At 40.1% G+C, this 19,863-nt stretch overlaps 2 protein-coding genes across 3 annotated transcripts in view; one reads left to right on the top strand and one right to left on the bottom strand.

The window, feature by feature from the left end:
* The window catches only part of LOC127634457 (BDNF/NT-3 growth factors receptor-like), a 40,809-nt gene extending 36,501 nt beyond the window's left edge, over positions 1-4,308 (top strand). Inside the window, exons 18-19 of one of the 2 annotated variants that reach the window (XR_007969348.1) lie at positions 609-1,435; positions 2,004-4,308. Coding sequence is in view for 1 of the 2 variants with exons in the window: in XM_052114037.1 (XP_051969997.1) it covers positions 609-794 (186 nt within the window). In the remaining variant the exon portion in view is untranslated. Of the gene's footprint in view, positions 1-608 lie in introns of both variants that reach the window. The other variant, XM_052114037.1, reaches the window with a different exon arrangement.
* A 1,928-nt stretch (positions 4,309-6,236) lies between these two features.
* LOC127640051 (E3 ubiquitin-protein ligase KCMF1) overlaps positions 6,237-19,863 on the bottom strand; it is a 34,929-nt gene continuing 21,302 nt past the window's right edge. Inside the window, exons 4-7 of the mRNA XM_052122424.1 lie at positions 17,455-17,556; positions 16,805-16,982; positions 10,915-11,200; positions 6,237-9,347 (exon numbers count right to left, since the gene is read on the bottom strand). Coding sequence (XP_051978384.1) covers positions 9,086-9,347; positions 10,915-11,200; positions 16,805-16,982; positions 17,455-17,556 — 828 coding nt within the window. The 3' untranslated portion in view covers positions 6,237-9,085. The remainder of the gene's footprint in view (positions 9,348-10,914; positions 11,201-16,804; positions 16,983-17,454; positions 17,557-19,863) is intronic.

The following is a 19,863-nucleotide window of genomic DNA, read 5'->3' as shown; positions in this document are numbered from 1 at the left end:
ACGTTTACATGACATTTGAAATTATCACGTTATTCTCTGCTTTTGACATCAAACGGTGAAGAGGCAAGAACGCTGGTAAATATGTGTTTACGTGCAACGCGACATCGGCGTAATGAGAATCTACCCGTGTCAATCGGTTCATTCTTACACCATTAATGACCTTGCACAGATAAAGGATTGCCATTTAATGCATTTACATGACCATACACAGCATAATCGGTGCCTGTAAATGCACAATAAGACCAACTTAAAATGAGGGAAATTATCTAAAAATCCCTTAACAATTTCTTCACATTAAGTGTGGAGGTGGTAACATACTATATCATAGTTGCAGCACAGAACTAGCAGTTACTTAAAAAACATATATGTCTGTAGATGGTAAACATGTTTAAATGGATGGTACATTGCGTTAAGAACTTTCTAGTGATCATCTCATGATTCACTTCAAAGTCGAAATGTCGCCATTTTAAAAATTAATGGCAGACAAAGTTATGGGACTGGTTGTGCACCATGTCTCATGAATCACTGGTTAAGTTTGAGCGAGGAGTAGTATGGTAGTAAACATAGGCACAGTGTCATTCTGGACTGATTTGTGCTGCCTCCTGTAGGTGATCGAGTGCATCACACAGGGCCGGGTGCTTCAGAGACCTCGTACTTGCCCCAAAGAGGTGTATGACCTAATGCTGGGCTGCTGGCAGAGGGAGCCCTACATGAGACTCAACATCAAAGAAATCCACAATCTGCTCCAGAGTCTGGCCAAGGCCTCTCCGGTTTACCTGGACATCCTGGGCTGACCCTGCATTGAACATCTTTTTGTCAGTGTGGGTGTAATCGTGAGAAAGAGAGACCGTGTATATGAGTGAATGTGTGGAATTAAAGGAGTAAGGGATGGTTTAGATTAGGAAGAGTGATTAAATAAATAATTTTGTGCGAGTGTTTAAACATAGCTTGTGTTTCAGCCTTCTCACCACATAGACTAAAGGCCTTAAAATTGACTTTGTGCATTTGCATTTGAGTTTTACCCATCTGGATATGTCCATATCTCTCATGCACCATTCTATTTTTTTAGATCCTAAATGGTCTACAAAATGAACGAATGGAAACATTTGTTGTAAATATGCGTTAAAGACAATGTAGACCCTTTGATTAACAGCCTTTATGAAAAAGGTACTTTGGTTTAAGAAAGTTGTCACTTTTTGTTTAATGAGATGGACAAAATCTGGTTTTGATGAGGACCCAATCATTAGCACAATGCTGTTGATGCCCTGGCGACACATTCAAGGCAGACTCAATGCAGATCGCAATACTATCCGCGGAGCAAACTATGGAGTAACAATCATTTAACTGCCAGATTGACAATGAGTTTTATCCATTATTTTTTAACAGGTACGATTTAATTTTGGACTATTCTGCTAAACCATCCTCTCTGTGCAAAGTTTTGATGTCTAACCTTGAGGTTGATGAAAGGCGTGTTTTTGGATGTGTCAGTGCGCCCCATCAAACTCAGTCTGAACCTTGTTATAGAAGCACAGGGATAAAGACACCTGTTATTTTCTTTTTGAAGAGGCTTGAGGGTTGACGCTGAGTTAGTCACCAGCAATTGCGTTGAAGTATTTCCTCAGACCTTGGCTCCCAGGCCATATGTGCTGAAGTATTAACTAAGGGAACTTGCTCTCCAACTGTGGTTTGAAGAAAGAATTCATACTTGCATATTTTTCAGGCCCAAAATAGGCTGGACGGACAATATTGCAAACACTGATTGGCCTAACATTTCCCTCATGCACACTTAACAGTACAGTATAGGGTATTATGGGTTAATATGACCAATTATTTAAATACATGAATTCGGGCAGACTCAATGCAGATCGCAATATTATCCGCGGAGCAAACTATGGAGTAACAATCATTTAACTGCCAGATTGACAATGAGTTTTATCCATTATTTTTTAACAGGTACGATTTAATTTTGGACTATTCTGCTAAACCATCCTCTCTGTGCAAAGTTTTGATGTCTAACCTTGAGATTGATGAAAGGCGTGTTTTTGGATGTGTCAGTGCGCCCCATCAAACTAAGTCTGAACCTGAAAGGGATAAAGACACCTCTGATTATTTTCTTTTTGACGAGGCTTGAGGGTGGACGCTGAGTCGTAACTGCCATGATGTGACTAATCACTATGGAGGCACAGGAAATTGACATCCTGATGGCACCTCAGGAACGCTCACAGTTCCAAGCTTTTCATTACTGACTATCCTGACCTGTGACACCAAAGGCAGCAGATAAGGAAAAATAAGTCTGTTTCATGGCAAAATATACTGTAATGAAATATTTGCAATTTATATTTCATCGTCTACGTCTACTTTTGAATTGCTGTAAAATGAGAAAGTTGCTTTTTGTCCACAGTATGGTGTAGGAACTGCTTCTACCAGCAGGGGAAAACTGGAACATGCTAACCAGCCAAACCTTGAACCAACAAAAGTAAAAATCTTCTCAACTTTTGGTTGCATAACGGAGCGTCACTTTCACAGTCTCGTGTTTTTCCTCTACGTCCTTACAACACACCATCCCCATGGCAACCAATGGATTTCTCTGACGTAGCGTAAACTCTCGTGTGTAGACGCCCTCAATCGTCATCATGTTGCAATTTAATGGACCTTGCCTATGGTAAGATTTTGGGGAGATTTCTTTCGTACCTGTTCCTAGGGAGTAGATACTGTAGATGTTGTCCATAATGTAATAGACCCTACTGAACAGCTGGATTTGATTTGTTCTCAGATTATTCATTGCTATCTGTTTATGTATCGTCTACAAAATAACTGCTAAATAATACATGTATGTGATAATCGATGATCAATTTGTTTTTGATGTATTGTGGACCGTTTCAAAGCAACGGTGGTCATGGTGGGCACTGTGATGTGAATGTTCATTTGAGAATGATACAAGTTGGACTGGCCCTGAGGTCACAGCTGAAAGACCCAATGAAGGAACAGTCTCGACTCGAACTGTGTGCTTCAACCCCACCAAACAAGATAACAGAGGAGGACAACTGACAAGAAACAGGATTAAATAGACTACAAATGAATGACCTTTAACTAAAAATGCTAATATCATACGCCGTTATCAGTATTTCCTTAAGGCCAAAGTATACTTCGGTTTTCCACGTGCAGAAAATTTCATCATCAGCACACCACATGTGGACTGTCCTCATGTAGCCCAAATTTTGTAGACGTGTGGACAGTCCTGATCTTTCCATGTTGTTGGGACATGCACCAGCCATTGACTGTCCTAAGAAGTATCACAGTAATGTGTCCGTTTCAGCTTGCGGTCAAAAGGGTATATTTGAAGCGTTACTCGTGTCGCACCATTTCTGCTATGGACACAAATGACATTGTAAATTGTACGTCTTAAGGAGAGGTTTTCGATGAAATTGGACTTAATATTTTTACCTGGCAGTCAATAAAACGACAACAGAAACCAATAGAGATGTATTGAAGGATGGACCCGTGCCATGTCTAAGGACCAGAATATCAAAGAGACTTGGGGTGGGCTCTTTTGACTTGGACTTGAGTTACCATCTAGCAACCACCAAGAACTACCTAGCAACACATCAACCAGAATAAGTTCGGAATCATGGCAGCGAGTTTTGCACATTAAGACTGACAGACTTAGATTTGATAGAGCGTAGAGCATTTCTACGGCATATTTATGACATTACGACATTGAATTTTAGATCCAATTGTATTTGTAAACCCACTGACTTCCCACTTGACCACACAACCAATTATAATTTGTCCCATGAGAACTAAATCTAGTCCAGTTTCTCAAGTTTACCATCATCTCTGTTGACTAACTCCAGGGCTACAATATTTGTATGAATTGTCCTCCTCTGCATGGGTAAAAGGTTTCTCTATTTCAAGATTGAGGTGGCGCTTTGTGGTCTCCAGCAACACATTTTGTGCCGAACTACTGATTGTTTGGGGTAAGAAGTGTTGCAGATGTGTTGCTCCGAGAGTGTCTGTATATATGCAATTAGACTGTAAATATAAATGAGCAGGATCAATCATTCTTTGTACACTGATGTCAAAATTCTTTCCAAACGGTCCACTGGCAGGACTTACTTTAATAGCCGACTACACAACATCACAGAACGTACGAGTTGTTGAACAGGGTGTCCAATCAAGTGTTGGTCATTTCGGTCATGATCTTTTGAGCAGCGACTTTTAATGACCTCTTAGAGCTTTGCACTTTCTTTATAGATGTACTGCTCATATTTTTGTAGTTTTCACCCTACAATTGTAAGCACTGCAAAAACTGGGTTTGGGGTGGGGGGATGCACTGAAAGAGGTTGTTTAAATTGAAGGGACTATTTGCTAACAGCACAGATATTGAAGACATGTATTCAGTCAGTTAGGCTGAACAATTTTTCTTGTGTTGTGGCAATGTAAAGACTTTATTGAACAAACATGGCATTTTCTCAGTTCTTGGTATAAGGTTTTATGTCTGTTCTAAAAAGCCAGCCTGTACTTTATAATCAATTCTGTACAGTTCTAATAGATGTCTATATAAATAGTATGTTCTCTCTATATATTCTGTTTAAAAAAACAGGCATCATGTCAAAATGTGAGATATTATAAAGGGAAGAAAAACTCATCTAATGGGCCTTCGGCAATATGTGAGTGTAAATACAGTTTATTTAATGTGACAATGTATTCGTTTTTCTGTTGTTCACAATGAAAAATGTATTTAAAAAAAAAAAATCTCTGTAATTGATCAACTAGCCTTTTCCCTTATGTAGTATGTAATTATTATATATGACCCTTAATATTGTTAAGGGTTGGTTTTACATTAAGGAATGCCATATTAATGGCAACCTTTGTCCCAGTCACCATCCTCATTCAGGGGGGAAAGGGTCACGTGTTCACCCATCCTCATTTGATATATTAAAACCTCTTAAACATTCTATATGAATGAAGAACTGTGATAGATTACTGAAACACTGTTTCATGCTCTGTATGGGTGAATCTCATGAAAACTTTTTAAAAGTAGATTTGCAATTTACTTTATTCCACTTTTTCACCTTTTTTTAAGCTGGATCACTGGTGGCGAGTGTGAATGTGTCCGTTTACATGCGTGATCTGCTGTGCATGTGTGAGTGTGCTCCTGGCAGACTCATTCTCTCACGGCTTTAGGTGTCAGTACTCTTATGCTTGTGCATCCTGTGAGAAGCTTCTCTGCAGTCAATGGAAATGTTCCTTGTAATACTGTGCATTTAATAAAAGTGGTATATCTTACAATGCCGTTTATGTTGCAAATCATATTCCTACCTTCTAAAAATGCACCAAGTATTTTTTCCAAACACATGACATCGATAATTAAAATATTTAGTGAAATTATTTTTTCTATAAGCGTTTTATTATCTTGATGTGATATTTGGGTTTTAGATCCAGTTAGCTGGTCTAGTCAACTGAAGTCATACTGTAATGCAGCAAAAAACCAAATTCATCTCAGTCACTGTAAGACATGAAAGGCTAGGCAAGGGTAATTCTGAGGTCTAATAATAGCCAATGAAGTGACGGGCAGCTGCTTCAAACCAAGGTGTGATTCATATGGCCAATCTATAGTAGTTTGCACTAAACTTCTTTTGGTAAAGCGCCCATGGCTTGCATGTAAAAATGGTCTGAAGTATCTTCAGGCTTGAGGGCGACACTATTGTTAGCCATGTTCGTTGTGATACTGCTAGTGGCAGACATGAAACTGAAAAGTACTTTTTTTTTTTTTTTAATACAGGTTGCGAATAACAATCAAATTAAATATATAAACCTATTAATTTCAAGTTGTTGATTATTAGCATAAAAACAGTATATTTTAGTTTTACTGCAAAATATTCAGATAGGTACAGCTATATTAGTAGTTTAATAGTGTAGGGAGACTCAACTGCATCAATCAAAGTGAGTTATGGGCGTGGGCGGTTGCTGCAGAGCTTTTTTCTTTACAACATTTATTTGAAAATAAAAAAAATCTACTTATTTTGTTATACCATTTGCCTCTAGTGGCACACTAGAAACTACACACTTCACCTTAAGAAGTGTACTTTCATCATAAACCTTGTGTGTACCAATACTACATCTAGAAAGGGAGTAGAGTTTTTGGAACATAAGTAGAAAATGTTCTTAAAAGGCACATGTGACTAGTATTCAGACCACAGCCACAGAGAGTAAGAGGATGGGGTTTGGTTTCATCAAAAGCTGTGCAATGTTTTTATTGTAGTATTCTAAATTACATTAAAAAAAGAAAGTATGCCCATGTCCTAGATTCCATTATGAAAGTTAACGCACAAATTCCATATACATCTCATTGTATTTTACATAGAGTATAAGAGTATAGGCATGGAGGTGGCATGATCAATCACAAGGCTTCAAAGAATCAAAGAGAGATAAAAAAAAAAAAACTGAATAAATAGAAGGTGCTGTCTATGAGCGAGGAATTTAGCATGTCACTCTTTTGAAAAGTAAAAAAAAAAAAAAAAAAAAAAATGCAAACGTGGCAAGACTTGCACCCTCATTTACCAACGAAGAGAAAGGAAGCTGGCGTAAAAGAGGGCTTTCCAAGCACGCTAAAAGCAGATATGTGAAGAGTAGAGCAAGATGACAATGGCAAGTCTAACTTGTCTGTACAGGTGCATAAGATACTGTTTGAGAGTACATCTGGTGGTTACACAGACACCAAGACATCAACGTCTAGTTAAAATGGTATAAATCTTTTTGTCGACACCTGTATATTCTTTGTTTTTATTCTCGTAGGCAACAAAACATTCTTTAAGGCAGTACTTCTCAACTGGATTTACTTCAGGACCCATTTGTATAGTTATATTGTCAAACCAACACAGTACCATAACATAACCTATATTTAAAGGACTAGTTCACACAAACATAATTCTGTCATTATTTACTCACCCTTTATTTATTTTGCATTCTCTTGCAATAAGATTTCTGGTCACAGGCAATAGTTTTGCATTCCCTCGAAATTATTTTGGGTTCTCTTGCAAAAGCTATCCATCCTTTACAAAAAATAACCATGGTTTTACTACAGTAACCATAGTTGAACAAAACCATATTAATAATAGAGGAAAACCAAAACAATGGTAATAAAAATCAATCTTTCTGCCAAAATAAAATTAAATGGTTACAATAGTCACACACACACAATTATAGAAAACCTGCATTAGACATTTTTGTGGTTAGAAAAATGGTTTTAAAACCCATGGTACATGCACCACAAATTAGCCATGGTGTTACTATATATATATATTTTTTTTTGGCAGAAAGTTTAAGAATTACCATCGTTTTGGTTTTCCTGTATTATTACTAGATTTCCCATGAATATCATGGTGGAAATATAATTAATGTTGTAGAACAAAAGTTGAACAAGAGCTACTGCAGTAATACCATAGTACATTTTGTGTTTCCTATTGTTTTACTTTAAATAACATGTATAGTTACTGTAGTAAAACCATAGTACATTTGGTGGTTATTGTGATTGTACTATAAATACCATAGTTCAACTATAGGTTACTTCATTAAAAACCTATGTAAATATTTTTATGGTTTTAATAAAAATACCACCATTAAACAACAGCTACTGTAGTAAAACCATAGTACATTTTACATCAATTATGGTTTTACTACAAATATGATGTACCATAGTACAACTGTAGTTACTGTAGTACAACAATGGTACATTTTGTTTTTACTATGGTTTTACTACAAATACTACAGTTCAATTATATTTTCATAAAAGATGGATAAAAGCATTTCAAGGGAACCCAAATAATTGTGAGGGAATGCAAACATTTGTGGGAGGGAACTCAAAACTATTTCAGAAAATATAATAAGAAACTCATACCATTATTATTGTTCCAAATCTGTGATTTTTTTCTTCTGCTGTGAAACACAAAAAGAAGTGCTAGGCAGTATGTTAGCCTCAGTCACAATTTGTTTTCTTTGTATCTATGAAAAAAAAATGCAATGACAGTGAATGGTGACTGAGGCTAACATACTGTCTAAATATGGAAAACAAAACAAAAAAACCTGACCTGGACACAATCCTTTTGACACCAGCAACAAAAGGAATGGGAACGGTTTACTCCTACCTTATAACAGTGTTGCTAAGCCCATTCATTTTGCTATCCTAACAATGCACGATTATATATTATAAAATGCAGTTTCTTATATGCATTTAGAATTTTTTCGACCCTTTCGGAACCGACCGGCAACTCACCAGTTGAGAACCACTGCTTTGAGTAAATTTGCCTCGGCAAATCAGGGCAGACCATTTGTTTGAACATCCTATAGTGTCGCAGATGAGGAGGGGCAAATTGGAGTTGAGTGACAAAGTGGATTGCTGTTTTTGTTCTTCCAATTTTGCTTTTGATCTCTGTATTTAACAAAAAAGTAAACTAAAAAACAAAAACTAAAATTTGAGATATTTCACTCGACAACCCATTTCTGTTCAAGTAACACTTGAAAAGAAAAAAAGTTAAAGAAACCTTTGGGATATTTTGCCTTTTTAATGACAAGGTCATTAAAAATCATGCACGCTGCAAATAACCTCATGCAGTAGTTATGGTAAACCATCCAAGCACTTTTTATTCATTAATATTCATAAATACACACAGCAGCTTCATTAGAGAAGGTCTCTGGTTTCCCCTTCAGTTTTTGAATGTGGAGTATTTATAAGGAGAGCCTCTTTGCAAGACACAGGAAGCTGAGGTCTGCCACAGATACCTATGCTCACCTGCTAATGGAGAAAAATTAGTTATGTGGAATTATCAACATACATACATACATATCTCTCTTTTTCGCGCTCTCTCTCTCACACACGCCTGTTCTGATGTGTTTTGATATATTTTTTTTCACCTCGCGCTCTCCTTTTATGGATTTATACAATGTAACAAAAGTGACAGACCTGAAATTACAATCACCAAAAAAAAAGAAAAAAGGGGGGGGACATTAGAGAGTGCTGTGTTTTGCCCACCGTCATTGGCAGTTACAGCACAGAGGACATTGTCTGCGTGGTGGTGGGATATCATCAAAGAGGCGGCGGTGGAGGCTCTTTGCCTCTGGAGCTCTCCTTCAGGTTGAGGCTCTCCAGAGCCACATCTAAAGGCATGATATCCACGCAGCCCATGGCGCCGAAGTCAGCAAAGTCTCGCCTTTCGTCCTCGTCGGAGGATGAGCTCTCCTCTCGCATTAGCGTGGACAGCAGCAGCTCCTGCACGAACAGGCTGCGGTCGGCGCGCTCGCTCTCCAGCGCCTGTCGTTCCGCCTCCGACATTTTCGGTTCGTTCAACCTGGTGGAAGTAAATGGAGAAGAGGTGACCACTACATTCTAACATACATAATATTAATTTAATTAAGACCTAATTTGTGGGGTAGGCACTTTTCGATCCATAAGAACCAAGAATCTGCAGCTTTCATGTTACACAAGAGAACTTCTATGCATAAAGTATAGAAGAAACTGCACAAAAACTTCCTTGGTTCTAATGCGACTCATCAGTGCACCAGATTTGAATGTGCAGAAGTGTGAATGAGATGTAAGAAAAATTACTGAATGTACAAGAGTTAGACCAATATATCGGTTGTACTGAATAATCTGTGCCGATAGTCGCTTTTTCAAACTATCGGTTATTGACAAAAACTTTTATTTTTTTTGTTTCTTTATGGCCGCCGTTGGAGTCAACCGTTTTACAGTACAACAGCAGCCTCTAGATCTAAAAAATAAAAACAACTGCTGTATCTAAATCTTTCATCATTGATTTGAACTTTAATTCACTTCAACGCATATTTTGTTATTTTGATGAAATTATCAAGTGATTATCACTTGTATTTGCCTAGGTAGAGCTGCAGACTGTTTTCTTGTTTGTTTACACCTCAGTTAACTTTACTACTGTAAGGTCATGATACATTTTAGTAAAGGAGGGTGATTATCTGTAAAGCATGATAACTGCACCTTCTAAGGGACTGTTGATGAATTCCTAGATTGATTTGGCACAGAGATTTGAAATGTAAATAATAATAATATTGATATTCAAATATCAATACAACATCACAAGGAAAAATATTACGTTACTTTAACATATTAATATTGTTTCCTACCTCTATAATAAAACGTATTCCTCTTTAAACCTGATCTGGTGAAATCTACAAATACAAAACCTTTCATCTAGTGAATGTATAGGCTTAAAAAGCTTCATTTGGCTAATACTTAATATAGAGCATTATAAAGAGGCCAAGTCCCCATCTTTTCAAAATAAGAGTCCCAAGTGTGGTTATGGCTTGTTTATACTTACAAGTACAGTGTTATGCTTCAAATCTTCATTTTCTCTGGTTATTATTGGGTTTTTGGTTTTGAATAAAGTGCATCTGTGCTTTTATTCATTTTGGACTCATTTTGTGGTTTCTGGGTCTGGGGCCATCGTAGTAAAAAAAGACAAATAATTGTATTTTTTTTTTTTTTTTTTTTAAACGATTGGTCAATTAATTGTTTATCAGAATTTTCCACCACTTTAGTTATCACACCAGCAAAATCCACTATCGGTCAACCTCTAGAGAGCACTTTTAAAATATTGCTCTGTTCTTCACGCAAAGCTATCATGTGGTTCGAGAAGTCTTGGCACATAGCATAAGAATTTGTATGGACTTTTGTAGGGTACTTCAACGTCGATGTTAGTGTTTGGCAGCCATGATCGTTATTTACATTTTATGGTAAAAAGCAGCCTGGCCGTTCCATAAAAAAAAAACAAAACAAAAAAAAACAATCACTGGTTTCAAGAGACATGAGGGTAAGTAGATTTTGAAGAATTTCATTTGACTATCCCTTTAAGAATAATGATCTGATCTGAGACACCTTCAGCATACCGTGTGAGAAGGAACTGGGAGCTGTGCGAGGCCAGCGGGTTGCTCTCAGTCATGGCTGTGTTTGTGGTGGTGTTAGGCGGCGGGATGCTGGCGCTGATGTTGCTAGGGTTGCTGCGCTGGCGCGTGGTGTTGCGAGCAGTCTCCAGCTGCTGACGTGCTGCCTGAGCCTGCTGACGCTCCAGCTGAAGCTGCATCTGCAATTGCTGCAGCTGCGAGGCCGAGGGGCCTGAAGAGTTGAGCTGCCCTCCTGCAGAGCGACGCACACCCGACAGCTGAGAGAGCAACTCTGATGAAGACATAAAGAGACAAAATCTATCAATCAATATTGATTTTTAATTTAATTAGTTCAATTGCAATGCTTCTTAAGACTGTAGTTCATTCTGTCATTAAATCTGAAGTACGTAAATCCTGCTACACTAATGCCACTGAATGGAATTGCAAAAATTCCAAATCAGAAAAAGTTTTCAAATCTCCCGTCTGCTGTTGGTCAAAGAGACAGTCCCGCTCCCAACTCACGTAATTGGTTGAGTAACATTGTTGGGGAAGGTTATTCAAAACAAACACATAAATGTTTATAGTGCCACAGAGACAAAGTGTTTACAGTTTAACATGTTAGTTATTTTAAATAATATTCAACTATAACACATCTATGGGTCGTTTTGAATCATTTTAATATAAACTGTTATATTTTATTTTGTTATTCAATACAGTTCTATTATATATATATTAGCATGATATTACTTACATTTTCATAACATAGTCCCGCTGTCCACATATGTGTACATTAATTTTTAGGTGCTACTAGTTACAAATCAAATAGGGAAATGAAAAATGTACACAGCAGTCACACTGAGCTCTCAGAAGGTTAAGCTGTGACAGAAGTGTTTTAATATAGAAAACGTTACATACTTAAGCTTTAAAGACAGTCTTGTTCCTTTTTCTTTTGATTATTATTTTTAACATTTAAAGTTTGTAATGTTGTGATTCACCTCAAAGCTGGATGTTTTGGTTCATGGATTAGAACTCTTATTACTCCTGTACATATTGAATACATCATTTAAACATTCACAGTGTAGGTTGGAAAAAGTATGTGAACCCTTGGATTAAATATCCAACTCAACCAAGTGTTTCCGGAACCTGTGGATTATACCTAAACAAGGTTCAGAAGGAATTTTGGATTATTCTACCTTTCAGAACTCCTTCAGATCAGCTATATTCTTGGGATGTCTAGTGTGAACAACTCTCTTGAGGTCATTCCACAGCATTTCTTTTGGGTTTAGGCCTGGGCTCTGACTGGGCCACTCCAAAAGATGGATTTTCTTTTTTTTTTAAGCCATTCTGTAATGGATTTACTTTGATGTTTAGGTAATAGTCCTGCTGCATCACCCAACTTCTACTGAGCTTTAGCTGGCACACAGCCACCCTGACATTATCCTGTAGGATCTCTCAATAAACAGCAAAGCAGCCCCAAATCATGAAGCTCTCTCCACGATATTTCATCGTTGGGATGATGTTTTCATGTTGGTATGCGGTGTCCTTTTTACGCCATACGTGCTGCGTGTTCTTCCCAAACAATTCAATCTTGGTTTTATCAGTCCACAAAACATTTTCCCAGTAGTGTTGTGGAGTGTCAAGGTGGTCTTTGTCAAACTTCCGGCACACAGCAATGTTTTTGTTGGAAAGCAGCGGCTTCCTTTGTGGTGTCCTGCCATGTACACATGCCTGTTTATTGTTTTCTGTAAAGTAGTATCATCAACAGAGATGTTAACCAGTTCCAATGATTCCTTTAAGTCTTTAGCTGTCACTCTAGGGTTCTTTTTTTTTTTTTTTTTTTACCTCAAAGAGCATTCTGCTGTGTGCAGAGTCATCTTGGCCACTTCTAGGAAGAGTAGCCACAGTACTAAATCATCACCATTTACAGACAATTTGTCTAACTGTGGACATATGAATATCTAAACTCAAGATAACTTTGTAACCCTTTCCAGCTTTATGCAAACAAATAACTCCTGATCATAGGTCTTACGAGATCTCTTTTTTTGCAAGGCATGGTCCAAGTCAGCAGATGCTCCTTGTGAATAGCAAACCAGGGACTACAACAAAAATGTTTTTCATTTTGGTTCGTTCTAAACAAAAACAGTATTTTTTCACTCCGGTTCTAAAGTTCTGCAGCCTCCTTTCAAAATGGTTACTGGAAATAACAAAAAAAGGAATGGTGTGACAAGGAGGGGGGCGTGGCTGGGCGGTGAGTGTGCGCGCCTGGTTCTGAGTGTCCCAATCAGTGGGAGAGAGATAAGAGGAGTCGGGAATGCCTGAGAGAGTAAGAGAGACACACAAGGAACTGTGTGTCATCATGTTATGTTCCGGGTTAATGTTTTAAGTTCTAATTAGTCTTGTTGAGTGTCAATCCGGTTCCTGCTTCCTCCTCTACCGACGAACGAGAGGCTTGTCTGCCACACTGGTGCTGAAACCCGGGACTGGTGGAAGACATGCAGTCAGAGAGCCCTCACCGTTGACAGAGGAGCCCGATGCTGTCTACCAGGAGATGAAGTAACCACTGTCATCCGACAGGGGGCGGGGGAGCTCGCTGGAATTCGGCAGGAAGTGGAAGAGCTGCTGCCATTCGCTAGAGGGTGGAGGAGCCAGTAGAGTCCACCAGGGGAGATGAAGCAGCTGCTGTTGTCCACCAAGAGGTGAGGTCCAGTGCCATCACCCGGCATCGCAGATGACCACTACCAAGCTGGCCAAGGATCAAAATGCGGCATAGTCAGGAGCTGGAATACGTTTCTCTCTCTCCCGACCCTTTTTCCTCTCCCCTCTTCCTACCCAGGTACCCAGGAGGGGGGGAAAACCAGCCGGCTGCATGGGCAAGGGGCAACTCCTCCCCTCCACAGAGTAAGTCAGTCTGGAGCTTTCCCCGGCCTGAAATGGATTGTGGGTGTATGTGACGAGGACCAGGGGCGTGGCCAGGGTGTAAGTGTACACGCCTTGTGCTGAGTGACCCAATCAGTAGGAGAGAGATAAGGAGTTGTCGGGAGTGCTGGAGAGAGAGACAGAGATACACACGGAGCTGTGTGTGTGTGTGTGTCATTGTGTTATGTTCCAGTTCAGTGTTTTAAGTTGTAATTAGTCTTGTGTCAATCAGGTTCCTGCTTCCTCCTCTACCGATGAACGAGAGATTTGTCTACCACAAATGGTTAATGTCTTTTTTTAATTGATAGTACCAGCATTTAAAAATAATGTTTTAACTCCAGAACAATTTCAAATCACTTTATTCCCATTTTTGGTTATGTTCTGCAACTGCTTTTAGTCCCTGTATCAAAATCTAAATATCGGAGTGATTTTTCTTAGTCAAAGTAGCTCTAAATCACACCTCGAATCTCATTTTAATTATTGGATGCCAGGTTTGCCGCCATCTGACTTAGCTTTAGCTTTTGTTGACATCATTACCCAAGGGGTTCACATACTTTTTCCAAGCCATACACTGTGAATGTTTGAATGATGTATTGAATATGAATATGAAATAACTTGTGTGTTATTTGTTAAAACAGATTGTGTTTGTTCAACATTGTAACTTAGATGAAGATTAAACCAGATTTTAAGACAAATTTATACATAGGGTTGTGCCGATGGACGATATCATCGTCCATCGTGATGGCTGACCAACATCACGATGTAGAGCCACCATCGTGATGCCACGCCCCCTTTTGCGAGTCTTGCTAGTGTGACTCACTAATCCTAGTCTCTTCTATAGTTAACCTAAAAACTTTGCAGGGATTGCTCTGTAAATTAAATTGAGAATATAACTAATGCATATATGCTATTTTAAATACTGTAGTATATGCCAGAGACGTGACGTGTTAGTCTGTGAAAATACCGTGTCAGGCAGGCTACACAAATATTGATCTTGACATTGTTAGCTTCTTGTCTTTTTTTTTACATGTCTTACACTGTACATTTAGATTAAAATATTTTATGTTGTAGGCTACAAGAAAATAGCCTTTATTAATTAATTATTAGTAGTTGTAGTGTCTCAGAAAATCTTGCTCATTGTCACATAGCTCTTGTATACACTGAAGCGGCAGTTTAAGATAAACCCAGACCAGCGAACGTCAAATAACTTTTGTCTGGTTAATACTTTTAAAGAAAAATTTCCTTGGCCATAAATCCATAATGTCAAATCAACTGAAAGAAACAAGGTGAATAATAATAACAACACATTTATTAAAACATAGAAGAACAACAAATAAAGAACTAGAAAACGGGAACAACACTCAGACCGAAACTCGGCATTAACATTTCACTTATAATTAGCAGCACAATTAACTTCAGAACAGGCTACAAAATAAATTATGTTATTGAAATATTGTAAAGTAGTCATATGAACTACACAAATGAACGTTTAAAAAATAATATGCAAAATCGAATAGCTCCGCAACGGATGGCGAAAAATGCGTAAAGAAGTTTAATATCTTTCACCATAGACCATGTTTAAATTTCGATGTTTCTGGCCAGAAATACCAACATATTCACTTTATCTGGTTTTAATAAGCTGCGGATTGGAGTAACTACACTACCCGCTGTGCTGAAGACCCGCTCTGATGGAGTACTGGTAGCACATATGCACAGATATTTCCGTGCTAATCTTGCCATGAACGGAAATCTTTTGTCGTTCATTTTCCACCAAGTCAGCGGGTCCTCTTCCCCATCAATGGCCATTTCCTGCAGGTACATGGTCATTTCTGCCTCGACCTTTTGCTCATCAGTGAGTAAAATGACGAAATTATTGTTTTTAAGTGGAAAATAGTATTTATGTAAAGAGATATATTAAAATAATATATCTCTGAAAGCAAAAAAAAATGCTTCACGTGTCGTGCAACCTACTGATAAAGCGCCGACGAGTCATTAGTTGGGTTAGTAAAATAACGAAATAATAATTTTTCATATCATTTTTGAAAATTATATGAAATTATATTAACCCCCCCCCCCCACCCCCACCGACGATATCATCGTCCATCGCGATGTTTTACTGTCAACATCGTCAACTGCCAATTTAGGGGACATTGCCCAACCCTATTTATACATAAATGCAGGTAATTCCAAAGGGTTCACATATATTCTTGCCACTGTATATATTTTAAATATAACACAGATAATTTATATTAATTCAATTATTGTGGCAGATGAGTAAAGCTTTGATATTAAACACAAAAAGTACCTTTATAGGGCAACACATTGATTATTTCCATTTTACTGAACATTAGCCTATCATTGTTTTACAGTCAACATCTATTTGGCAATTAAATTAATCAATCTGTTCAATATAGATTTATTATAAGGGCTTTTCAAAGGATGCATCAATGCACACATGCGTCAGAAGGAAGCATCTCACTTTGGTTGAACTGTGTCATGAAGTGCAGTTTTCGGTTGCTGTTTCAAGTTAAACCTGTTTGAAGCTGAGAAAAACACATCTCTAAATCCCTGCTTTCGTAATTGCGATCTGTGCAGCTGCGTTTGAATGCAAGAATGCATTCTCATCTTGTGCTGTCGCTAGTTGAAGCAAGCCTAAATGTGGTTATTGTTCTGTACAGCTGCTCGTTGCCAATATAGCTGGAGTTTCGCTTACTGCCCCCTGCTGAAAACAGGTAGCTTAAATTGCACCGACGGTAGGAATATTCAATTTTACGGTGCGGATACAAGATTAATTTAATTAATATTTTATGCATTATGTTTATATAATTAATAACTCTGAATTTATATGACATCTCTACTAAAAACACATTCCGAGACCCCAAAATTCACCTCCATTCCACTCAATTCCTTCTAGCAGCTTTTAAATGCAAGAACGCTTCCTGTGTGTATGTCCCCTAACCTGTCCTTACACATTACATACCTGCTATGGGGTCCATTGCTTCCCTATTGCTTGGTGAGTAGGAGGAGCTTTGTGAAGAGGAGAGACCACCGGTAGAGCTGCTAGTAAAGTGCATGTTTGTCCTGCGTGCCCGCGGACCACCCAGCCCCCGCCCAGGGTGGAACATCCGGCGCACGTGTCGCACGCCACTGCTCTCATCGTGCACACGCTGGTTAAGGAGCAAATACTTCAGAATAAGCCACACAGCCGATGAAAATAAAAAAATTATATGAATTGTCCTGAATACACAAATACATCATAAAAAAAAATAATTAAAAAAAACACACAAATTTTGTCTGAGCTGTGGCACAGTGATGTTGAGCTGAGGTGCTAATCTGGGTGATGCAGGTTCGAGTCTGGCTTGGAACGTGTCCTGATGCTCTTCGCCCAATAATTTCTTGCCTCTCTCTACTACGTCTGCCAAATAAACCCAAAACAAAGGCAAAAACCTCAAATAAATTGAAAACCTGCATTAATTTCCTCAAAGTGGACACAAACCTTAAGCAATAACCTCATGCAACCGCTGTGCATAGTCGATTATCTTTGGAAACGTTTACTGTGGTGACTTGTCGATATACAAGCTTTGTGTAAATGAACAAATACATAATTTCATAAGTCAGATAAAAGGATATTAAATCTCTAGGTGCTCTGTGTTCAAGTGTGAGATGAGCAGCAAAGTCATCGGTCACATGATTGGGGTCACCACCAGGCAAAGCGGCACAGATTGGGCAAATCTGAAAAAGAGACACAGAGAGAATCATACAGACTAGAATAACTCTTATTTTAACCCCAAATGATGGATTAAGGCCTTTGCCTAAAGTTGTAGAGTAAAAAGCCATGGCTTTTAATTAGTTCCAACATGCCTGTGGATAAAAAGCGTAAGGTGAATAGCAGCTTTGGTATTTAACAACAATTCATCTGTACTACAACACACATCTTGCCAATTCCAAAACAAATATTAAGCCATAATGATTTTGTATACTCTAGTACACGAAGTGTACATTTTTTAATTGGTCCACTTTAGCTACACTTTGGCAATGGCATGGTATTGTTGTTTCATTGTCTCACTTTCATTATTATAGGTTGATATAACATAACCTGTTCCAAAAAGGTAGAAAAAGTATAATAAAAACATAAGGCATCATATTTTGTCATTTATGTGAAGACTCGCTGACCGCATCTCTCTGCACTTCCTGCAGGTTAACGTAGTTATAAAGGTACCGCCGAAAATCTCAACATAATAACAAAATTAAAAACAAGGTCCCTTTTTTACTGAATCTCCAATTGAAGTCTCACATCACGCATGTTTATTATCGATCATTGTTTTCATGATCAGTCGTGGCTGAAACCGAGTACTCGGGTCCTAGTGCAAATCCCTTGTTCTCTTACGAGAGGTTCTCTCGTATTGCGTAAGCTAGCTTACGCTACGGGAAAGATTCATCTTTTCTGAGATATTGAAGCCAAAAAATTATCCTTAATTTTGTATCCATTGTCAACACAGTGCGGCAGCTGCAGACCTTGAGCGGGCTAGCTAGCGAGCTCATTGGTTGCTCTGCGGCAACTGCTGCAGCCTATAGACGAGCTTGGGCTGAACTCGCGATCCAATGAGAGGCGTCCGCGCTCACTGCATCAAAGCCCGCCAAAAAGGGAGTGACTAGAGTGCATATAAGCGTAGTTCGTAGGCTGGAACCCTGATTTTCATCTCTTCAGCGAAGCTCTTCGCATCTCTGAACTGGAAGCCGCGTCGCCGTTCGAGGGGCATCTAGCAAGCGTGGACAGCGCTCGAAGAGGCCGGCCGTCTTCGCCACCTTCAGCCATCCTGCGAGCTACGCCATCCGGCGACGTATCCTTTTTTAGAGCAAGCTAAGTTCCTCAGCGAACATCACAAAAGAGTATCGAGCGTCTTTTTAAAGATGCCTCGCACTTCCTCTCAGCGCCAGAGACCGACACATCATCTGCGCTCTCTGCCTGGGACTGGGGCATGCAGAGCTCGCCCTCGCTGACGGCGGATGCGACCTCTGCGAGGAGCTTCGATGTCGACCCTCGCGGGCTCGACTCGAAGTATGCAAAACCGAGCTGCCGCGCGCCTTCTGTTTCGCCGCGCCGAAGAAGCGCCGCTCCCAAAGGCTGCCGGAACCGGTTTTAGAAGCGACTGTCTCGCCGGAGCCCCTCCCTCGAAGCATCGCGTTCACCCTCCCCGCCCCGGGACACGCAGTTGCCGCCGAGTGGTCGCACTGCTGCCACCTCGGCGAGCGCAGGCGGAGGACAAAGGCTGCTGTTCCATCATGGCTTCGGACAGCGAGGAGTGGTCACAAGCCTCCTCAACGGCCCAGGAATCCAGCAGGACCTGCGCCGGAGTCGAAGGGGAACTGATACGCCTCCTCACACAGGCCGTCGACCGCCTCGGGCTCGAAAGTGGTCACCGCCCCTGAGCAGGCTCCCAACAGACTCGACGGCTGTTTTCTTCAAAGCAGTCACCAGCGGCGGCAGCGGCCGGGCCGCTCCCTTCCTGCCGAACTCCACGCCGAGCTCTCTAAATCGTGGAACGCGCTCTCTCGGCCAGGACTCGATCCCACGTCTCCACCGCCTCGCTTCAGTGGACGCCGCCGCCGAGAAGGGCTACTCTTCCATCCCCCCGGTCGAGGATTCGGTAGCAGCACACCTTTGCCCGCCCTCCGCGAGATGGCGGTATAAACCAGTGCTCCCGTCTAAGGCCTGCAGAACTACTTCCGCCTGTGTTGGCCGCGCCTATTCCGCCGCCGGCCAAGCCGCATCTGCTCTGCATTCCATGGCCGTCTTGCAGATCCTCCAAGCGGACCTTCTTCGGGAGTGGGATGAGAGAGGCAGGCACCCAGAGGCTGTTACAGATCTAAGGAGCGCGACGGACCTCGCCCTTCAGGCCACCAAAGCTGCAGCCCAAGCTATAGGGAAGTGCATGGCCTCGCTGACTGTAACCGAGAGACACCTGTAGCTAACGCTAGCCGACATGGGAGAAACTGAGCGCTCCACGTTCCTCAGCGCGCTCTCTCCGTCCGGTCTCT

The sequence above is a fragment of the Xyrauchen texanus genome, chromosome 4 (assembly GCF_025860055.1).
Source record: "Xyrauchen texanus isolate HMW12.3.18 chromosome 4, RBS_HiC_50CHRs, whole genome shotgun sequence".
NCBI lineage: Eukaryota > Metazoa > Chordata > Actinopteri > Cypriniformes > Catostomidae > Xyrauchen > Xyrauchen texanus.
The sequence above is the reverse complement of the archived record's forward strand: the minus strand, read 5'-3'. Positions and strand labels throughout refer to the sequence as shown.